Source organism: Oncorhynchus clarkii, chromosome 18 (assembly GCF_045791955.1).
Source record: "Oncorhynchus clarkii lewisi isolate Uvic-CL-2024 chromosome 18, UVic_Ocla_1.0, whole genome shotgun sequence".
Classification (NCBI taxonomy): domain Eukaryota; kingdom Metazoa; phylum Chordata; class Actinopteri; order Salmoniformes; family Salmonidae; genus Oncorhynchus; species Oncorhynchus clarkii.
Window position 1 is genome coordinate 2,237,493 of NC_092164.1, and position 15,810 is coordinate 2,253,302.

At 41.3% G+C, this 15,810-nt stretch overlaps 1 protein-coding gene and 1 pseudogene across 1 annotated transcript; one reads left to right on the top strand and one right to left on the bottom strand.

Annotated features, from left to right (window-relative positions):
- Positions 1-15,810, bottom strand: part of LOC139373916 (zinc finger protein 79-like) — a 260,279-nt pseudogene that overhangs the window by 59,029 nt on the left and 185,440 nt on the right.
- Positions 1,752-13,487, top strand: LOC139372859 (zinc finger protein 135-like). The gene is made up of 4 exons (XM_071112698.1): positions 1,752-1,781; positions 2,679-2,927; positions 10,326-12,294; positions 13,231-13,487. Exons 1-3 carry the CDS (start codon positions 1,772-1,774, stop codon positions 11,615-11,617), a joined length of 1,551 nt encoding a protein of 516 aa, XP_070968799.1. The 5' UTR covers positions 1,752-1,771; the 3' UTR covers positions 11,618-12,294; positions 13,231-13,487.

A 15,810-nucleotide genomic window follows, 5' to 3' on the forward strand; every position in this document is an offset into this window, starting at 1 on the left:
TGGAGTAAACAATAAACAATAACAATAAAGTATCATCGGGTGACTCCAAGTTTGCTTCCATATCATGGTTATTATAGCAATATTTGTACATAAATCCGTTTACATCGCCATTTCTCGCATAATACATTTAATCGACTACCTAACTATACGTCTAGAAAGTATAGTACCGGTCAACTTGGAATAATTATGTTGTCATAATCTATTAATCATTGTGTTGTCATTATGTGGTATGACCTATGAATCATTATGTCTAACATAGGTTGTAATATACTTCCTCAGTGATTTGACCCACGCACCGCTCGCTACTGCTACTCATGTGATGCTGGGATACATAATATACCCAGTGAGAGTTTGGTGTATAGCCGGTTCCGTGATGATATTGAGAAAAGCATGGTCATTTATGGCCATGTGTGTGTAATTGAATAATCTGATGATGTGCTGTGTAGCAATTGAGGTAGAATTCAAGTTATCGAATTCCCAGAGTGCCCTGCTAGGGTGAAGTAGTTTGAAGATCTGTGCTGTACAGTAGGTCTCCTACGGGACGGGAAGTAGTTGAAGTAGCAAGGATCTGGGCTGTACAGCAGGTCTCCTACAGGACGGGAAGTAGTTGAAGTAGCAAGGATCTGGGCTGTACAGCAGGTCTCCTACAGGACGGGAAGTAGTTGAAGGACCGAGGATCTGGGCTGTACAGTAGGTCTCCTACAGGACGGGAAGTAGTTGAAGGAGCGAGGATCTGGGCTGTACAGCAGGTCTCCTAAAGGACGGGAAGTAGTTGAAGTAGCAAGGATCTGGGCTGTACAGCAGGTCTCCTACAGGACGGGAAGTAGTTGAAGGAGCGAGGATCTGGGCTGTACAGCTGGTCTCCTACAGGACGGGAAGTAGTTGAAGGAGCGAGGATCTGGGCTGTACAGCAGGTCTCCTAAAGGACGGGAAGTAGTTGAAGTAGCAAGGATCTGGGCTGTACAGCAGGTCTCCTACAGGACGGGAAGTAGTTGAAGGACCGAGGATCTGGGCTGTACAGTAGGTCTCCTACAGGACGGGAAGTAGTTGAAGGACCGAGGATCTGGGCTGTACAGCTGGTCTCCTACAGGACGGGAAGTAGTTGAAGGACCGAGGATCTGGGCTGTACAGCTGGTCTCCTACAGGACGGGAAGTAGTTGAAGGAGCGAGGATCTGGGCTGTACAGCAGGTCTCCTACAGGACGGGAAGTAGTTGAAGGAGCGACGGGAGCTGTGGAAGCTATGGCAGTGGATGCCCCGCAGCCTGTAGAGATTCAGAATGTCGTTCACCAGTTGAGGGATACTGATACACTGATTTGTGACGAAGGTGGATTTTGTGGCATTTATTACGCAGGTGATTAATTGTCCTGCCCAAACGAACAAGACGTTTAAGAAACTGTATATAATTGTATGTGCGGCTGAAAGGTTTTTGTAATTAACTGCCGAAGCATTGCAGGGAATGAAGACATTCCCCACTCTCGGGCCCCTGAGACTGTGTAGGGGTGTGATTTGGACTGTGACAGAAGGAGTGAGAGGGTTTTTTTGATTGATCCATTTTCGTATTTTGTCTGATGTCGTTTTACCCGCTTTTCTGGAATGGACATGACTTTTCCCCCCGCAGTTCACTAACTGTACAGTAGGTGGACACATACACATTACATTTGTGTGAACGAAACAGGAACTTCCGGGCAAGCGCACGCCATTCTTCGGAATAAAGAAAGCGCCAGAACTCTTGATGTTAATATGATACCTTTTGTCTCTGTTTTAAATGTATGGCTACAGGTATGTAATAGCGTGTTCAAACGTTGGAAAGAACATGTCATTAAATTCTAGCTAACAAATCGGTATCATCACGTTTGGTAAAGGTTTTAATTGTATGTGTTGTTTTTCTGTCAAACCGAGTGAGTGAAGAACGTGATAAAACTATTTTACAAGTCACATAAGTTAGCTAGATACTTTGGCTTTGTCTGAGTGAATGTACGATATCTCGTCAAGATAACTAAATAAACCACATTTCTTTGAGATTTCTGAGTTCGTTTGACGTGTTATTGGTTTTGTATCGGCGTCAACGGACTTCAGTGCAAGCAGTGCGGGTGCATGAGAGAGGGAGACAATTTCACTGTTGCACTACTGTGTGTGTGTGTGTGTGTGTGTGTGTGTGTTGGAGTGTCAGTGTAGAATATGCGAGTGTCCATATAGCCAGTGCAAACATAAGTAATTAACGGGGTCAATACAAGTTGTCTGGGTGGCCATTTGATTAACTGTTCAGCAGTCTGATGTCTTGGGAGTTGAAGCTGTTCAGGAGCCTTTTGGTCCCAGACTTGACTTGGCGCTGAATGTATCAGTTGTCTACATGTGTACTAATATTCAGACACATTCAGTTGTATTTATCTTTAGCTATAAATGTTACTATGGTGTGAACGGGAAATAATAATTTGTTTCTGAGTGAAATAATACAGTGAAGACAAGGTTATTCAGGAAAATAGTACATAGTGCTGCCTAAAACGTGTATTAACGTTGTGTAATTTAAAGTGTGCACTTTGTCTAATGGGAAATTATTTAATGTTCTGTCAATGCTTAGCTACCTGATCTATTGAAATGACATAATTAATAGAGAATAAAGAAAGCGCCAGAACTGTGAAGACAATAACTTTTGTATGTTTCTCTTTATTACTACAGGCCGACTCCGATCAAGTCTGAGGCCGGTAACATCAACAGTGAGGACAAACCCAACCTGCCTCTCTCCTTCCACACTGAGTCCAAACCTACAGTCACTGGGTCCTGATTGTGACAGTGGAGCCCAGTTTGCACTGCAGGATCCAGAGATGGCATCAGTGAAGCTGGAAGACTGCAGTCAAACACTGGAGCTGAATGTCAACATTAAAGATGAAGAAGAGGAAGAGAAGATTAGGACAACTGTTAGTCATGGTAAGAGCTGGTTCTATCTTTCTAAATTAGAGGTCAACCGATTATGATTTTTCAACGCTGATACCGATTATTGGACAACCAAAAAAGCCGATACCGATTAATCGGCCAATTTTATTTATTTATTTGTAATAATGACAATTACAACAATACTGAATGAACATTTATTTTAACTTAAAATAATCAATAAAACTCATCAATAAAAACTATTTAGCCTCAAATAATGAAACATGTTCAATTTGGTTGAAATAATGCAAAAACAAAGTGTTGGAGAAGAAAGTAAAAGTGCAATATGTGCCATGTAAAAAAGCTAACGTTTAAGTTCCTTGCTCAGAACATATGAAAGCTGGTGGTTCCTTTTAACATGAGTCTTCAATATTCCCAGGTAAGAAGTTTTAGGTTGTAGTTATTATAGGAATTATAGGACTACACAATACCATCTGTATTTCATTTAGCTTTGACTATTGTATGTACTTATAGTATTGCCAGTGTAACAGTATAGCTTCCGTCCCTCTCCTCGCTCCTACCTGGGCTCGAACCAGGAACACAACGACAACAGCCACACTCGAAGTATCGTTACCCATCGCCCCACAAAAGCCGCGGTCCTTGCAGAGCAAGGGGAACAACTACTCCAAGTCTCAGGGCGAGCTGCTGGCAAAACGCACGACAGTGCTGTTTTAATGAATGCGTACGAGCCTGCTGCTGCCTACCATCGCTCAGTCAGACTGCTCTATCAAACATAAAATCATAGACTTAATTATAACATAATTACACACAGAAATATGAGCCTTTGGTCATTAATATGGTCGAATCTGGAAAATATCATTTCGAAAACAAAACGTTTATTCTTTTCAGTGAAATACGGAACCGTTCCGTATTTTATCTAACAGGTGGCATCCATCAGTCTAAATATTGCTGCTACATTGTACAACCTTCAATGTTATGTCATAATTATGTATATTCTGGCAAAATAATTACGGTCTTTGGTAGGAATAAATAATCTTCACACAGTTCGCAACGAGCCGGGCGGCCCAAACTGCTGCATATGCCCTGACTGCACGGAACGCAAGAGAAGTGACACAATTTCCATAGTTATAAGAAATTCATGTTAGCAGGCAATATTAACTAAATATGCAGGTTTAAAAATATATACTTGTGTATTGATTTTAAAGAAATGCATTGATATTCATGGGTAGGTTTGGTGCAACGACAGTGCTAAATCATCACCCGTTTGGCGAAGTAGGCTGTGATTCGATGAGAAATTAATGGGCACCGCATCGATTATATGCAACGCAGGACACACTAGATAAACTAGTAATATCATCAACCATGTGTACTTAACTAGTAATTTTGTGAAGATTTGATTGTTTTTTATAAGTTTAATGCTAGCTAGCATCTTACCTTGGCTTCTTGCTGCCCTCGCGTAACAGGTAGTCAGCCTGCAGGCTCCTCGTGGAGTGCAATATAAGGCAGGTGGTTAGAGCGTTGGACTAGTAACCGGAAGGTTGCAAAAACGAATCCCGGTGTTGACAAGGTAAACATCTGTTGTTCTGCCCCTGAACAGGTAGTTAACCCACTGTTCCTAGACCATCATTGAAAATAAGAACGTGTTCTTAACTGACTTGCCTGGTTGACATCGGCTCTGGATTTTTAACAGTATAACTTTAGTCCGTCCCCTCGCCCCGACCCGGGCGCGAGCCAGGGACCCTTCTGCACACGTCAACAGTCACCCTCGAAGCATCGTTACCCATCGCTCCACAAAAGCCGTGTCGTGGAGGATCGTTTCAAAATATAACACTTACAAGAACTTGTGAATTCAATATAGGCTTTTAATACAAACATATCAGAAGCCTAGATGGTCCGCGGAACACACACCTTCCCAGAGCACTGGCTCTGTCTTTATACACACACAGTATATGAGTCCATTCCATATGTTAATGGAGTTACTTCCCTCAGGTCATCGGCCACCATTATCTTTCAGTCCAGGCTTCCTCCATGTCCATGCCTAATAACGCCACCTCCTCTTCGTGCTCGCCTGTATCCGCTCTTGATTAGATTACAATGGTGGCAGGACCTTCTCGTGTCCTAAAATTAATATGTCTATCTTACCCTAAGCACTTATGGCCTTTAACCTAAGCACTTATGTTTGTTCCTCTCTATCTAATCTTTATAATGATGTCCTGCTCCTTCCATAATAGATAATGTATTTAAGGGTCACCTCCTCCTCTTTGCCCTAAGCCCTTATGCACAGTAAAGCACGTATGGCTTCGGCCATTACACTTATTTCTGTTTAATCTTTGGTTTCCTGTCCGCTTTCTGTTTGTGGTCTAATGTATACCTATCTTTGCTCAATAGTGTCATATCTGTCTCTATATGTAACAATAACTACAACAGCCACAGCCCTTGCAGAGCAAGGGGAACCACTACTTCAAGGTCTCAGGGTAAGTGACGTCACCGATTGAAACGCTATTCGTGCGCACCACCTCTAAAGCGCTAGCCGTTTCACATCGGCTACCCCCCTTTTGAACTCCTCCTTTTCCGCAGCAACCAGTTGACATCTGGACGGCTCTGACTTAGAATACGTGGACAACTACAAATACCTAGGTGTCTGGTTAGACTGTAAACTCTCCTTCCAGACCCACATCAAACATCTCCAATCCAAAGTTAAATCTAGAATTGGCTTCCTATTTCGCAACAAAGCATCCTTCACTCATGCTGCCAAACATACCCTCGTAAAACTGACTATCCTACTGATCCTTGACTTCGGCGATGTCATTTACAAAATAGCCTCCAACACTCTACTCAACAAATTGGATGCAGTCTATCACAGTGCAATCCATTTTGTCACCAAAGCCCCATATACTACCCACCATTGCGACCTGTACGCTCTCGTTGGCTGGCCCTCACTTCATACTCATCGCCAAACCCATTGGCTCCATGTCATCTACAAGACCCTGCTAGGTAAAGTTCCCCCTTATCTCAGCTCGCTGGTCACCATAGCATCACCCACCTGTAGCACGCGCTCCAGCAGGTATATCTCTCTGGTCACCCACAAAACCAATTCTTTCTTTGGCCGCCTCTCCTTCCAGTTCTCTGCTGCCAATGACTGGAACAAACTACAAAAATCTCTGAAACTGGAAACACTTATCTCCCTCACTAGCTTTAAGCACCAACTGTCAGAGCAGCTCACAGATTACTGCACCTGTACATAGCCCACCTATAATTTAGCCCAAACAACTACCTCTTTCCCTACTGTATTAATTTTATTTATTTATTTAATTTATTTTGCTCCTTTGCACCCCATTATTTTTATTTCTACTTTGCACATTCTTCCACTGCAAATCTACCATTCCAGTGTTTTACTTGCTATATTGTATTTACCTTGCCACCATGGCCTTTTTTTGCCTTTACCTCCCTTTTCTCACCTCATTTGCTCACATCGTATATAGACTTGTTTATACTGTATTATTGACTGTATGTTTGTTTTACTCCATGTGTAACTCTGTGTCGTTGTATGTGTCGAACTGCTTTGCTTTATCTTGGCCAGGTCGCAATTGTAAATGAGAACTTGTTCTCAACTTACCTACCTGGTTAAATAAAGGTAAAAAAAAAAATTGTTGTCTGAATGTTATGAAAACTTGAAATCGGCCCTAAATAATCGGCCCTAATTAATCGGCCATTCTGATTAATCGGTCAACCTCTAAATTAGACCTCTATAAGTTATGACCAGTCTATTGCTAGGTTGAATTCTGTCATTCCGACATCACACATCCCTGAACAGCGAAGCAACATTTTTAAAAACTTGTAACGCCTGCCTTTGCCCACACATTGTCTCAAGAACGTTGAACATGTTTAATACCCTCCATCACCAAGTTAGGCATTCCTCATTTCAAAATAGGCCATGGCATCATCACTGTCAATATTGAATGATAATTCTTCACGTTTTACCAGTGAAATGACCAAGCTGCGTCTGCATGCCAATCGTTTGATCTCAATCAATTTCATGGGAATATGCATTTAAATCTTCTTGAATTACTGTTTAGTTAGAAAATTAGAGCAGATGGTGTTAAATTATATAGACTTCCTGTATTTTGTTTTAATCAAAGCACATTCTGCCTAATGGCGCGCTGTTGCGTTTGGGACGATTCTGCAAACCATCCTAAAATCTCCTAAGAAAATCGGTGTTGTTTTTGTTGTAACAGTAATGTTATGCTATAATATTTGGTGATGTGGACTGCTAATTAATCATTAGGTGATCGTCCAAGACATTGATCTAACTTTACTAAACAAACACCATTGTGGCGGCTCATCACTCTTGCAGCACTACACCCCTGCAGTCTGCTGCACTGAACTAGTGATTGATGCTCACCTATCAATTCGTACTCTTTTGTCTCGTTCAACATTTGGTGACACAGAAACTAGAGAACATGTTTGGCTGTTTTTTATATATATAACAATGACATCAGTCAATTGAAATTAATTAGGCCCTAACCTGTAGATTTCAGATGACTGGGCAGGGGTGCAGCCATGGGTGGGCCTTGGAAGGCATAGGCCCACCCACTTGGCAGCCAGACCCACCTCAGGTCCTGGGCTGACGTTGTTACACTTGGTCTTCAATTGTGAGGCCGGTTGGATGTACTGCCAAATACTCTAATAGGACATTGGAGGCAGCTTATGGTAGAGAAATTAACATTAAATTCTCTGGAAAAAAACTGTACCTTTTTAAAGTGTCCTTTTATTGTTCCCAGCACAAGGTGCAACTGTGTAATGATTATGCCGTTTAATCAGCTTCTTGATATGCCACACCTGTCAGGTGGATGGATTATCTTGGTAAAGGGGAAAATGCTCACTAACAGGGATGTAAACATATTTGTGCACACAATTTTAGAGAAATAAGGTTTTTATGCGTGTTAGAAAATTTCAGAGATTTTATTTCAGCTCATGAAACATGGGACCAACACTTTACATGTTATATTTATATATGTTTTTCAGTTAGCCATTACTGTTCTCTCCATGGTCGGCTGGAATTTACCCTGAAAAGGATTTGAGAAATATGATTGGTTGAGGATAGGCCTACGTCTCGTTATGCGCTGCACAGAATGACTATTGTAGCTGGAAACAGATAGATATGGAATATCTACATAGGTGTACAGAGGCCCATTATCAGCAACCATCACTCCTGTGATCCAATGGCATGTTGTGTTAGCTAATCCAAGTTTATGATTTTAAAAGGCTAATTAATCATTACAAAACCCTTTTGCAATTATGCTAGCAAAGCTGAAAACTGTGGTGCTGATTAAAGAAGCAATAAAATGGTCCTTCTTTAGACTAGTTGAGTATCTGGGTCATTTGTCTGTTCGATTACAGGCTCAACATGGCCAGAAACAAAGACCTTTCTTCTGAAACTCGTATTCTTGTTCTGAGAAATGGAGGCTCTTCCAGGTGAGAAATTGCCAAGAAACTGAAGATCTTGTACAACGCTGTGTACTACTCCCTTCACAGAACAGCACAAACTGGCTCTAACCAGAATAGAAAGAGGAGTGGGAGGCCCCGATGCACAACTGGGCAAGAGGACAAGTATTTTAGAGTGTCTAGTTTGAGAAACAGACGTCTCACAAGTCCTCAACTGGCAGCTTCATTAAATAGTACACGCAAAACACCAGTCTCAAAGTCAACAGTGAAGAGACGACTCCGGGATGCTGGCCTTCGAGACACTATTCTGGTTAGAGCCAGTTTGCGCTGTTCTGTGAAGGGAGTAGAACACAGCGTTGTACGAGATCTTCAGCCGTTTCCAGCTACAATAGTCATTTACAACATTAACAATGTCAACACTGTATTTTTGATCAATTTGACATTTATGTGAATGGACAAAAATTGTGCTTTTCTTTCAAAATCATGGACATTTGTAAGTGACCCCAAACTTTATAATTTATTCATTTATTTCACCACTAATGGTAGTGTATTTATATTTTTTAACCGTTATTTAACTTTCTTAGCATACCTGTTATTGTCCCGGAATTTTGGATGACTGACGTGCCCAAAGTAAACTGCCTGTAAACTGCCCAGGAGCTAGGATATCAATATACTTGATAGCATTGGATAGAAAACACTGTCTGTGAGTATAACAGAACTGATATGTCAGGCAAAAACCTGAGGAAATTTTTTATTTGAGGTCACCGTTTTTTTCAATGCTTGCCTATGGGATATGCAAATCGATAGGACCTAGATTGCAGTTCCTATGGCTTCCACTAGATGTCAACAGTCTTTAGAAAGAGTTTCAGGCTTGTTTTTGGAAAAATGAACAAGTATTTGTAGTTTTTCCAAGGTGTCCCCCATTAGAAAAGTAGTCATGTTGTGCGCATCAACGAGAGTGCGCTCTTCATTATTTGTCTTCGCTATTAAACACACTATTCTCCATCTTAAATATTATTGTTTATTTAGATATTAGAATACCTGAGGATTAATTAGAAACATCGTTTGACTTGTTTGGACAAACTTTACCGGTAACTTTTTGGATTAGTTTATGTGCATGTTGAACGAGTGACCTACTGAATCAAGCGCGCCATCTAAACTGATATTTTTGGGATATAATGAAAGACTTTATTGAACAAAACAACCATTCATTGTGTAGCTGGGACCCTTGGGATTGCAATCAGAGGAAGATCTTCAAAGGTAAGTGATTTTTTTAAAATGCTGTCTGTGATTTTGTGACGCCTGTGATGCCTGTGCTGGTTGAAAAAGTATTTTGACGTGGGGAGCTGTCCTCAGATAATCGCATAGTATGCTTTCTCCATAAAGCCTTTTTGAAATCTGACAACGCAGTTGGATTAACAAGAAGCATTTAAATGATGTAAGATACTTGTATTTTCATGAATGTTTAACATTACGATTTTTGTATTTTGAATTTCGCGCTCTGCAATTTCACCAGATGTTGTCGTAGGTGTCCTGCTAGCGTTTGGACATGCACCCAAACAGGTTAACTAGGCAAGTCAGTTAGGAACAAATTCTTATTTTCAATGATGGCCTAAGAACAGTGGGTTAACTGCCTTATTCAGGGGAAGAACGACAGATTTTTACCTCGTCAGCTCAGGGATTCGATCTTGCAACATTTCGGTTGCTCTAACCACTAGGCTACAAGTCACCCGGTATGGCCAGAAGAGGACTGGTCACCGCTCTGAGCCTGGTTCCTCTCTCGGTTTCTTCCTTGGTTCCTACTTTCTAGGGAGTTGTTTGTGGCCACAGTGCTTCTACATCTGCATTGCTTGCTCTTTGGGGATTTTAGGCTGGGTTTCTGTTAAGCACTTTGTGACAACTACTGATATAAAAAGGGCTTCATAAAATACATTTGATTGACATGTATATCACACCAACTGACTGGTTCTTCTGATGTTGTTCACACAGGAGACCATGTTGAGACATTCTCTACATCCAGGGAGCAACAGCAGGAAGATCAGAGAGCTAAGAGGTCTCATCTCTGCCCACATTGTGAAGAGATTTTCCCATTTCTATCAAAGCTAAAAATACACCTAAAAACACACACAGGAGAGAAGCCTTACTCCTGCTCTGACTGTGGAAAATGCTTCAAAACATCAAGGGTGCTAAAACGTCATCAGAGAACACACACAGGAGAGAAGCCATACTCCTGCTCTGACTGTGGAAAAAGTTTTAAATCATCAAATGAGCTAAAAGCTCATCAGAGAACACACACAGGAGAGAAGCCTTACGTCTGCTCTAACTGTGGAACTAGTTTCTCTCAACTTTCCCACTTAAAATCACATGAACGTATACATACAGGAGAGAAGCCTTACGTCTGCTCTGACTGTGGGGTGAGTTTCTCTCGTCTGGGCACCTTAAAAACACACCAACGTATACACACAGGAGAGAAGCCTTACTCCTGCACTGACTGTGGAAAATACTTCACAACGTCAACTGATCTAAAAGTTCATCAGAGAACACACACAGGAGAGAAGCCTTATTCTTGCTCTGACTGTGGAAAATGTTTTAAAACATCAAAAGAGGTCAAAGTTCATCAGAGAACACACACAGGAGAGAAGCCTTACTCCTGCTCTGACTGTGGAAAATGCTTCACAACATCAACTGATCTAAAATTTCATCAGAAAACACACACAGGAGAGAAGCCTTACTCCTGCTCTGACTGTGGAAAAGGTTTTAAAACATCAAATAAGCTTAAAGTTCACCAGAGAACACACACAGGAGAGAAGCCTTATGTCTGCTCTGACTGTGGAACTAGTTTCTCGCAACTTTCCAACTTAAAATCACATGAACGTATACATACAGGGGAGAAGCCATACTCCTGCTCTGACTGTGGAAAATGCTTCAAAACATCAACTGTGCTAACAGTTCATCAGAGAACAGACACAGGAGGGAAGCCTTATTCCTGCTCTGACTGTGGAAAAAGTTTTAAAACATCAAATAAGCTCAAAGTTCATCAGAGAACACACACAGGAGAGAAGCCTTACGTCTGCTCTGACTGTGGAACTAGTTTCTCGCAACTTTCCAACTTAAAATCACATGAACGTAAACATACAGGGGAGAAGCCATACTCCTGCTCTGACTGTGGAAAATGCTTCAAAACATCAACTTTGCTAACAGTTCATCAGATTACACACACAGGAGAGAAGCCTTATTACTGCTCTGACTGTGTAAATGCTTCACAACATCAACTAAGCTAAAAGTTCATCGGGGAACACGTACAGGAGAGAAGCCTTACTCCTGTTCTGACTGTGGGGTGAGATTCTCTCGACTGGATACCTTAAACACACACCAACATATACATAAAGGAGAGAAGCCATACTCCTGCTCTGTTTGTGTAAAATGCTTCAAAACAGCAACCGAACTAATAGTTCATCAGAGAACACACGCATGAGAGAAGCCTGCTTACGTCTGCTCTGACTTTTGGGTGAGTTTCTCTCACCATAGCAACTTAACACACCAATGTAGTCACACAGGAGAGAAGTCTTACTCCTGCTCTGTGGAAGGGTGGGCGTTTAACTCAAACTTCTAGCCAAAGGCTGCTGTGTTTAGAATCTCATCAAGGAGGACTGTAGCATTTTAGCTAATCAGCAACTTTGTAACTACTTACTACTTTATAGCTATTACTTAGCATGTTAGCTTAGCATGCAACTTTGCAACTACTTACTACTTTTTAGCTATTACTTAGTATGTTAGCATATCATACATATTACAAGTTCGTAACATATTGTATGAATAGCAATGCGTAAAATAACGTAAGAATTGTAATTCGTAACATACGATACTTCCTAGAAATCGTATTATACTGAACAATTTAAACACAACAATTTCAAAGATTTATAGTTTGTATAAGGAAATCAGTCATTTTAAATAAGAGGCCATAATCTATGGATTTCACATGACTGGGCAGGGGCTCCGCCATGGGTGGGACTTGGGAGGGCATAGGCCCACTTGGGAGCCAGGCCCATTCAATCGGCATGAGTTTTTCCCCACAAAAGGTCTTGATTACAGACAGAAATACTACTCAGCCCCCTCCCAGACAATCCTGCAGGTGAAGAGGTCCTGGGCTGCTGTGGTTACATGTGATCTGCAGTTGTGAGGCCGGTTGGATGTACTGCCAAATTCTCTAAAAGGACGTTAGAGGTGGCTTATGGTAGAGATATACATATTGAATTCTCTCCTGCAGTCATCATGCAATTGCACATTCCCTGAACTTGAGATATGTGACATTGTGTTGTGTGGCCTTGTATTGTCCCCCAGCACAAGGTGCACTTGTGTAATGATAATGCTGTTTTATCAGCATCTTGATATGCCACACCTGTCAGGTTGATGGAATATCTTGACAAAGGCTGAAATGCTCACGAACAGGGATAGTAACTAAGTTGTGCACAACATTTGAGATAAAATTAGCTTTTTCTGCACATGGAACATTGCTGGAATGTTTTATTTCAGCTCATGAAACCAACACTTTACATGTTTAGTTTATATTTTAGTTCAGTTTATATTGGTATTGTAATGTAACCTAACATACTAAATGTAGTGTCACGGCTGTTTTTGTAATACATAATACGTTTTGCTCTGAGACCAAGTTGTCCCTCTGCATTATTCTGTGGGATTGAGCTAGTAGACACTTCTTTAAAAAACATTTTTTGAACCTTTATTTAACTAGCCAAGTCTGTTAAGAACTAATTCTTATTTACAATGATGGCCTAGGAACAGTGGGTTAAATGCCTTGTTCAGAGGCAGAACAACAGAGTTTTACCTTGTCAGCTCGGGGACCTTTTGGTTACTGGCCCAACGCTCCAACCACGAGGCTACCTTCCGCCCCTAACATGTATCAGATTGAGATGGTGTGATGATCACTTTTCACCATTAGTTTGGCAGGATTATTTTACAACTTTATTTAATGATACACAGTTTATGAAATGAATCCATGTGTTTATTAATTGTCTTTCAAACTAGATGAGTTATTTTAGTTACTGATCATGAATGTGTTTGGATAACTGCATTGAAGCAAACTTTATTGATCTGCCAATGAAAAATAAAGTTACATGAATATGTACTGGTCAACCTCTTCTTCTCTTTAGTATTCAGTTCTTCATATTAGATCTGACAGTATGAATGGTTCTTATGGTTGTATTCAGTTCTTCATATTAGATCTGACAGTATGAATGGTTCTTATTGGCTGAGTGCCTGGAGTGTTTTTGTATGACTACAGTCAGGAGTTCTCTCTGACCCTGTGATGTCACCACCACATTAAGTACATTCATCTTAAGATAGCCAGGTGAGACAACCACATATCACAGTAAACACATTTCTCCTCAATTGGTCAGTGTCACATTATTATTATTATTATTATTATTTGTATTATTATTATTTGTATTTTGTGGGGGGGGGGGGGTACTCTTTAAAGACGTAGGGTTTCAGACCATTTCGGGCAGATGGGCAGGTACTCTGCTGTCCTAGCATCAGAAGGAAGCTGGTGCCACCATTGGGGTGCCAGGACAGAGAAGTTCTTTGTCTGGGCTGAGAGGGAGCTTGACCTCCTGTAGCAGTGGGACGGCTTTGAGTCCAGAGGTGGCAGACCTGAGTGCTCGGGTTTGAGCCTGAAGGTAGAGCTGTGGCAGTTCCTCTTGCTGCACCGTAAGTAAACACCATTGTCTTGTAGTGGATGTGAGCTTCGGCTGGACGCCAGTGGAATGTACGGAGGAGCAGGGTGACATGGTGGAACTTGGGAAGGTTAAACACCCAGACGGACTGCAGTGTTCTAGATAAGTTCAATGGCGACCCATCATTCAGGACAGGTGAGCCACCTGTTTTGAGCCCCACAGTTATAGCGATAAAGTGTGAAAAAAATGATCTGTTTGCAACCAATGTAAAAAAACATTTATAATTGAGTTATTAATAAATCCACAAACAAAAATGGTCTCTTGTTTTCTTGAGTAAGGCTGTGATTGGCTCAGTGTTCTGTCTTTCATGGGGACAATACGTCACTGCCAAGTCTTAGGGTAGCACTTGAAAATTCAAGCCCCTTCGGTGCTGCGATAGAGTTACATTAGAAGATCCCATCCAAGAAGTCTCACGCTCATTCTCCAAAATGCAGGTCTTCAGCCTTCTGTGGAAGTGGGGCAAGCCCACAGAAAATACGGAGCTTTGCGCCGTGATTGGCTCAGTGTTCTGTCATTCATGGGGACAATACGTCACTGCCAAGTCTTAGGGTAGAACTTGAAAATTCAAGCCCCTTGGGTGCTGCGAGAGAGTTACATTTGAAGTGCCCATCCAAGAAGGCTCAAGGTCATTGTCCACAGATAAAATAACATCAAATCATGTGATATCTACAGTCGCTATGATTTGACTGATCGTGTCAACATCATATTTTCAACATCTGAGCTAGCAGTCATCATCATGAATCAAGTTGACAATCTACTGGCAAATCCTTTTTAATCTTTGTCATATGAAGAAAAATAATGAGAAATTATAGATAAAACGGTGCTATATCGGTGCTCATATGGCCGTTGGACATAAACATCAAATTGCAAATTCAACAATGAGTGGTTTGGAAGGAATCAGTGGCTAACTGCAAGCATTGCAAAGCAATCATTAGCCTGCTATTCAGTGGAGTTGCTGTGTGGTCCCAAGTCTAAGATTAAGGGGCCTTTTTCCTAGTTTGAAAATGTAAACATTCAACATTGGCCGTGCTGTCAATGAAGCTTGATTTGTGACGCGCACAAAACAACTTACCTCGGTACTGAAAAATCTGACTTGAGTGGGTTCAAGACAACTGGGAACTCAGGGAAAAACAAGCTACGACTGGGAAAATACATTTTGAACTTTCATCCAACTCGGAATTGTAAATTGGGAACTCGGGCCTCTTTCTACAGCTACGACCTGAAGATCACTGACGTCATCATTTTTTCCTGAGTTCCCAGTTGTCTTGAAAGCACCACAAATCCAGAGAATGCCAGACTTTGATGAAGTTTGATGACAAAATAAACCCACGAAGGACCGCCGCGCCACCTTCCTGTTCAAGTGAGCACAGCACAACAAGGTGAGTCCAAAAATGTCTTGTATGCTGCTGCATAAATTATGTAACATGCCAGGGAGATGTGTATACTGTAGCTAAGAAAGTAATACCAAGTGTATGTTGTGTAGTAAGATGTTAGTAGCCCATGTGCCTCACCCTAATATTTTGGTCTTGTTGGTTGACATGAAGCCTATGACATGTTTTTGAGAAATGTAATCATTGAATATTGTCATTGTCTGCATGTATGCCCCTTTATTTATCCTACGGTTCTGACTTGGCGTACAGGGAGAACACTGTAAGAACGGCCCATGTTCTGAATTCTGTTGCTGTACATTTCAAAAGTGCTGAACAAATAGTTATATTGACTAT

Excerpts from the sequence above, each read along its gene's own strand:
- LOC139372859 (XM_071112698.1), top strand. Across the intron at positions 2,928-10,325 it reads TAGGACAACTGTTAGTCATG|GAGACCATGTTGAGACATTC; the intron begins GTAAGAGCTGGT and ends TTGTTCACACAG.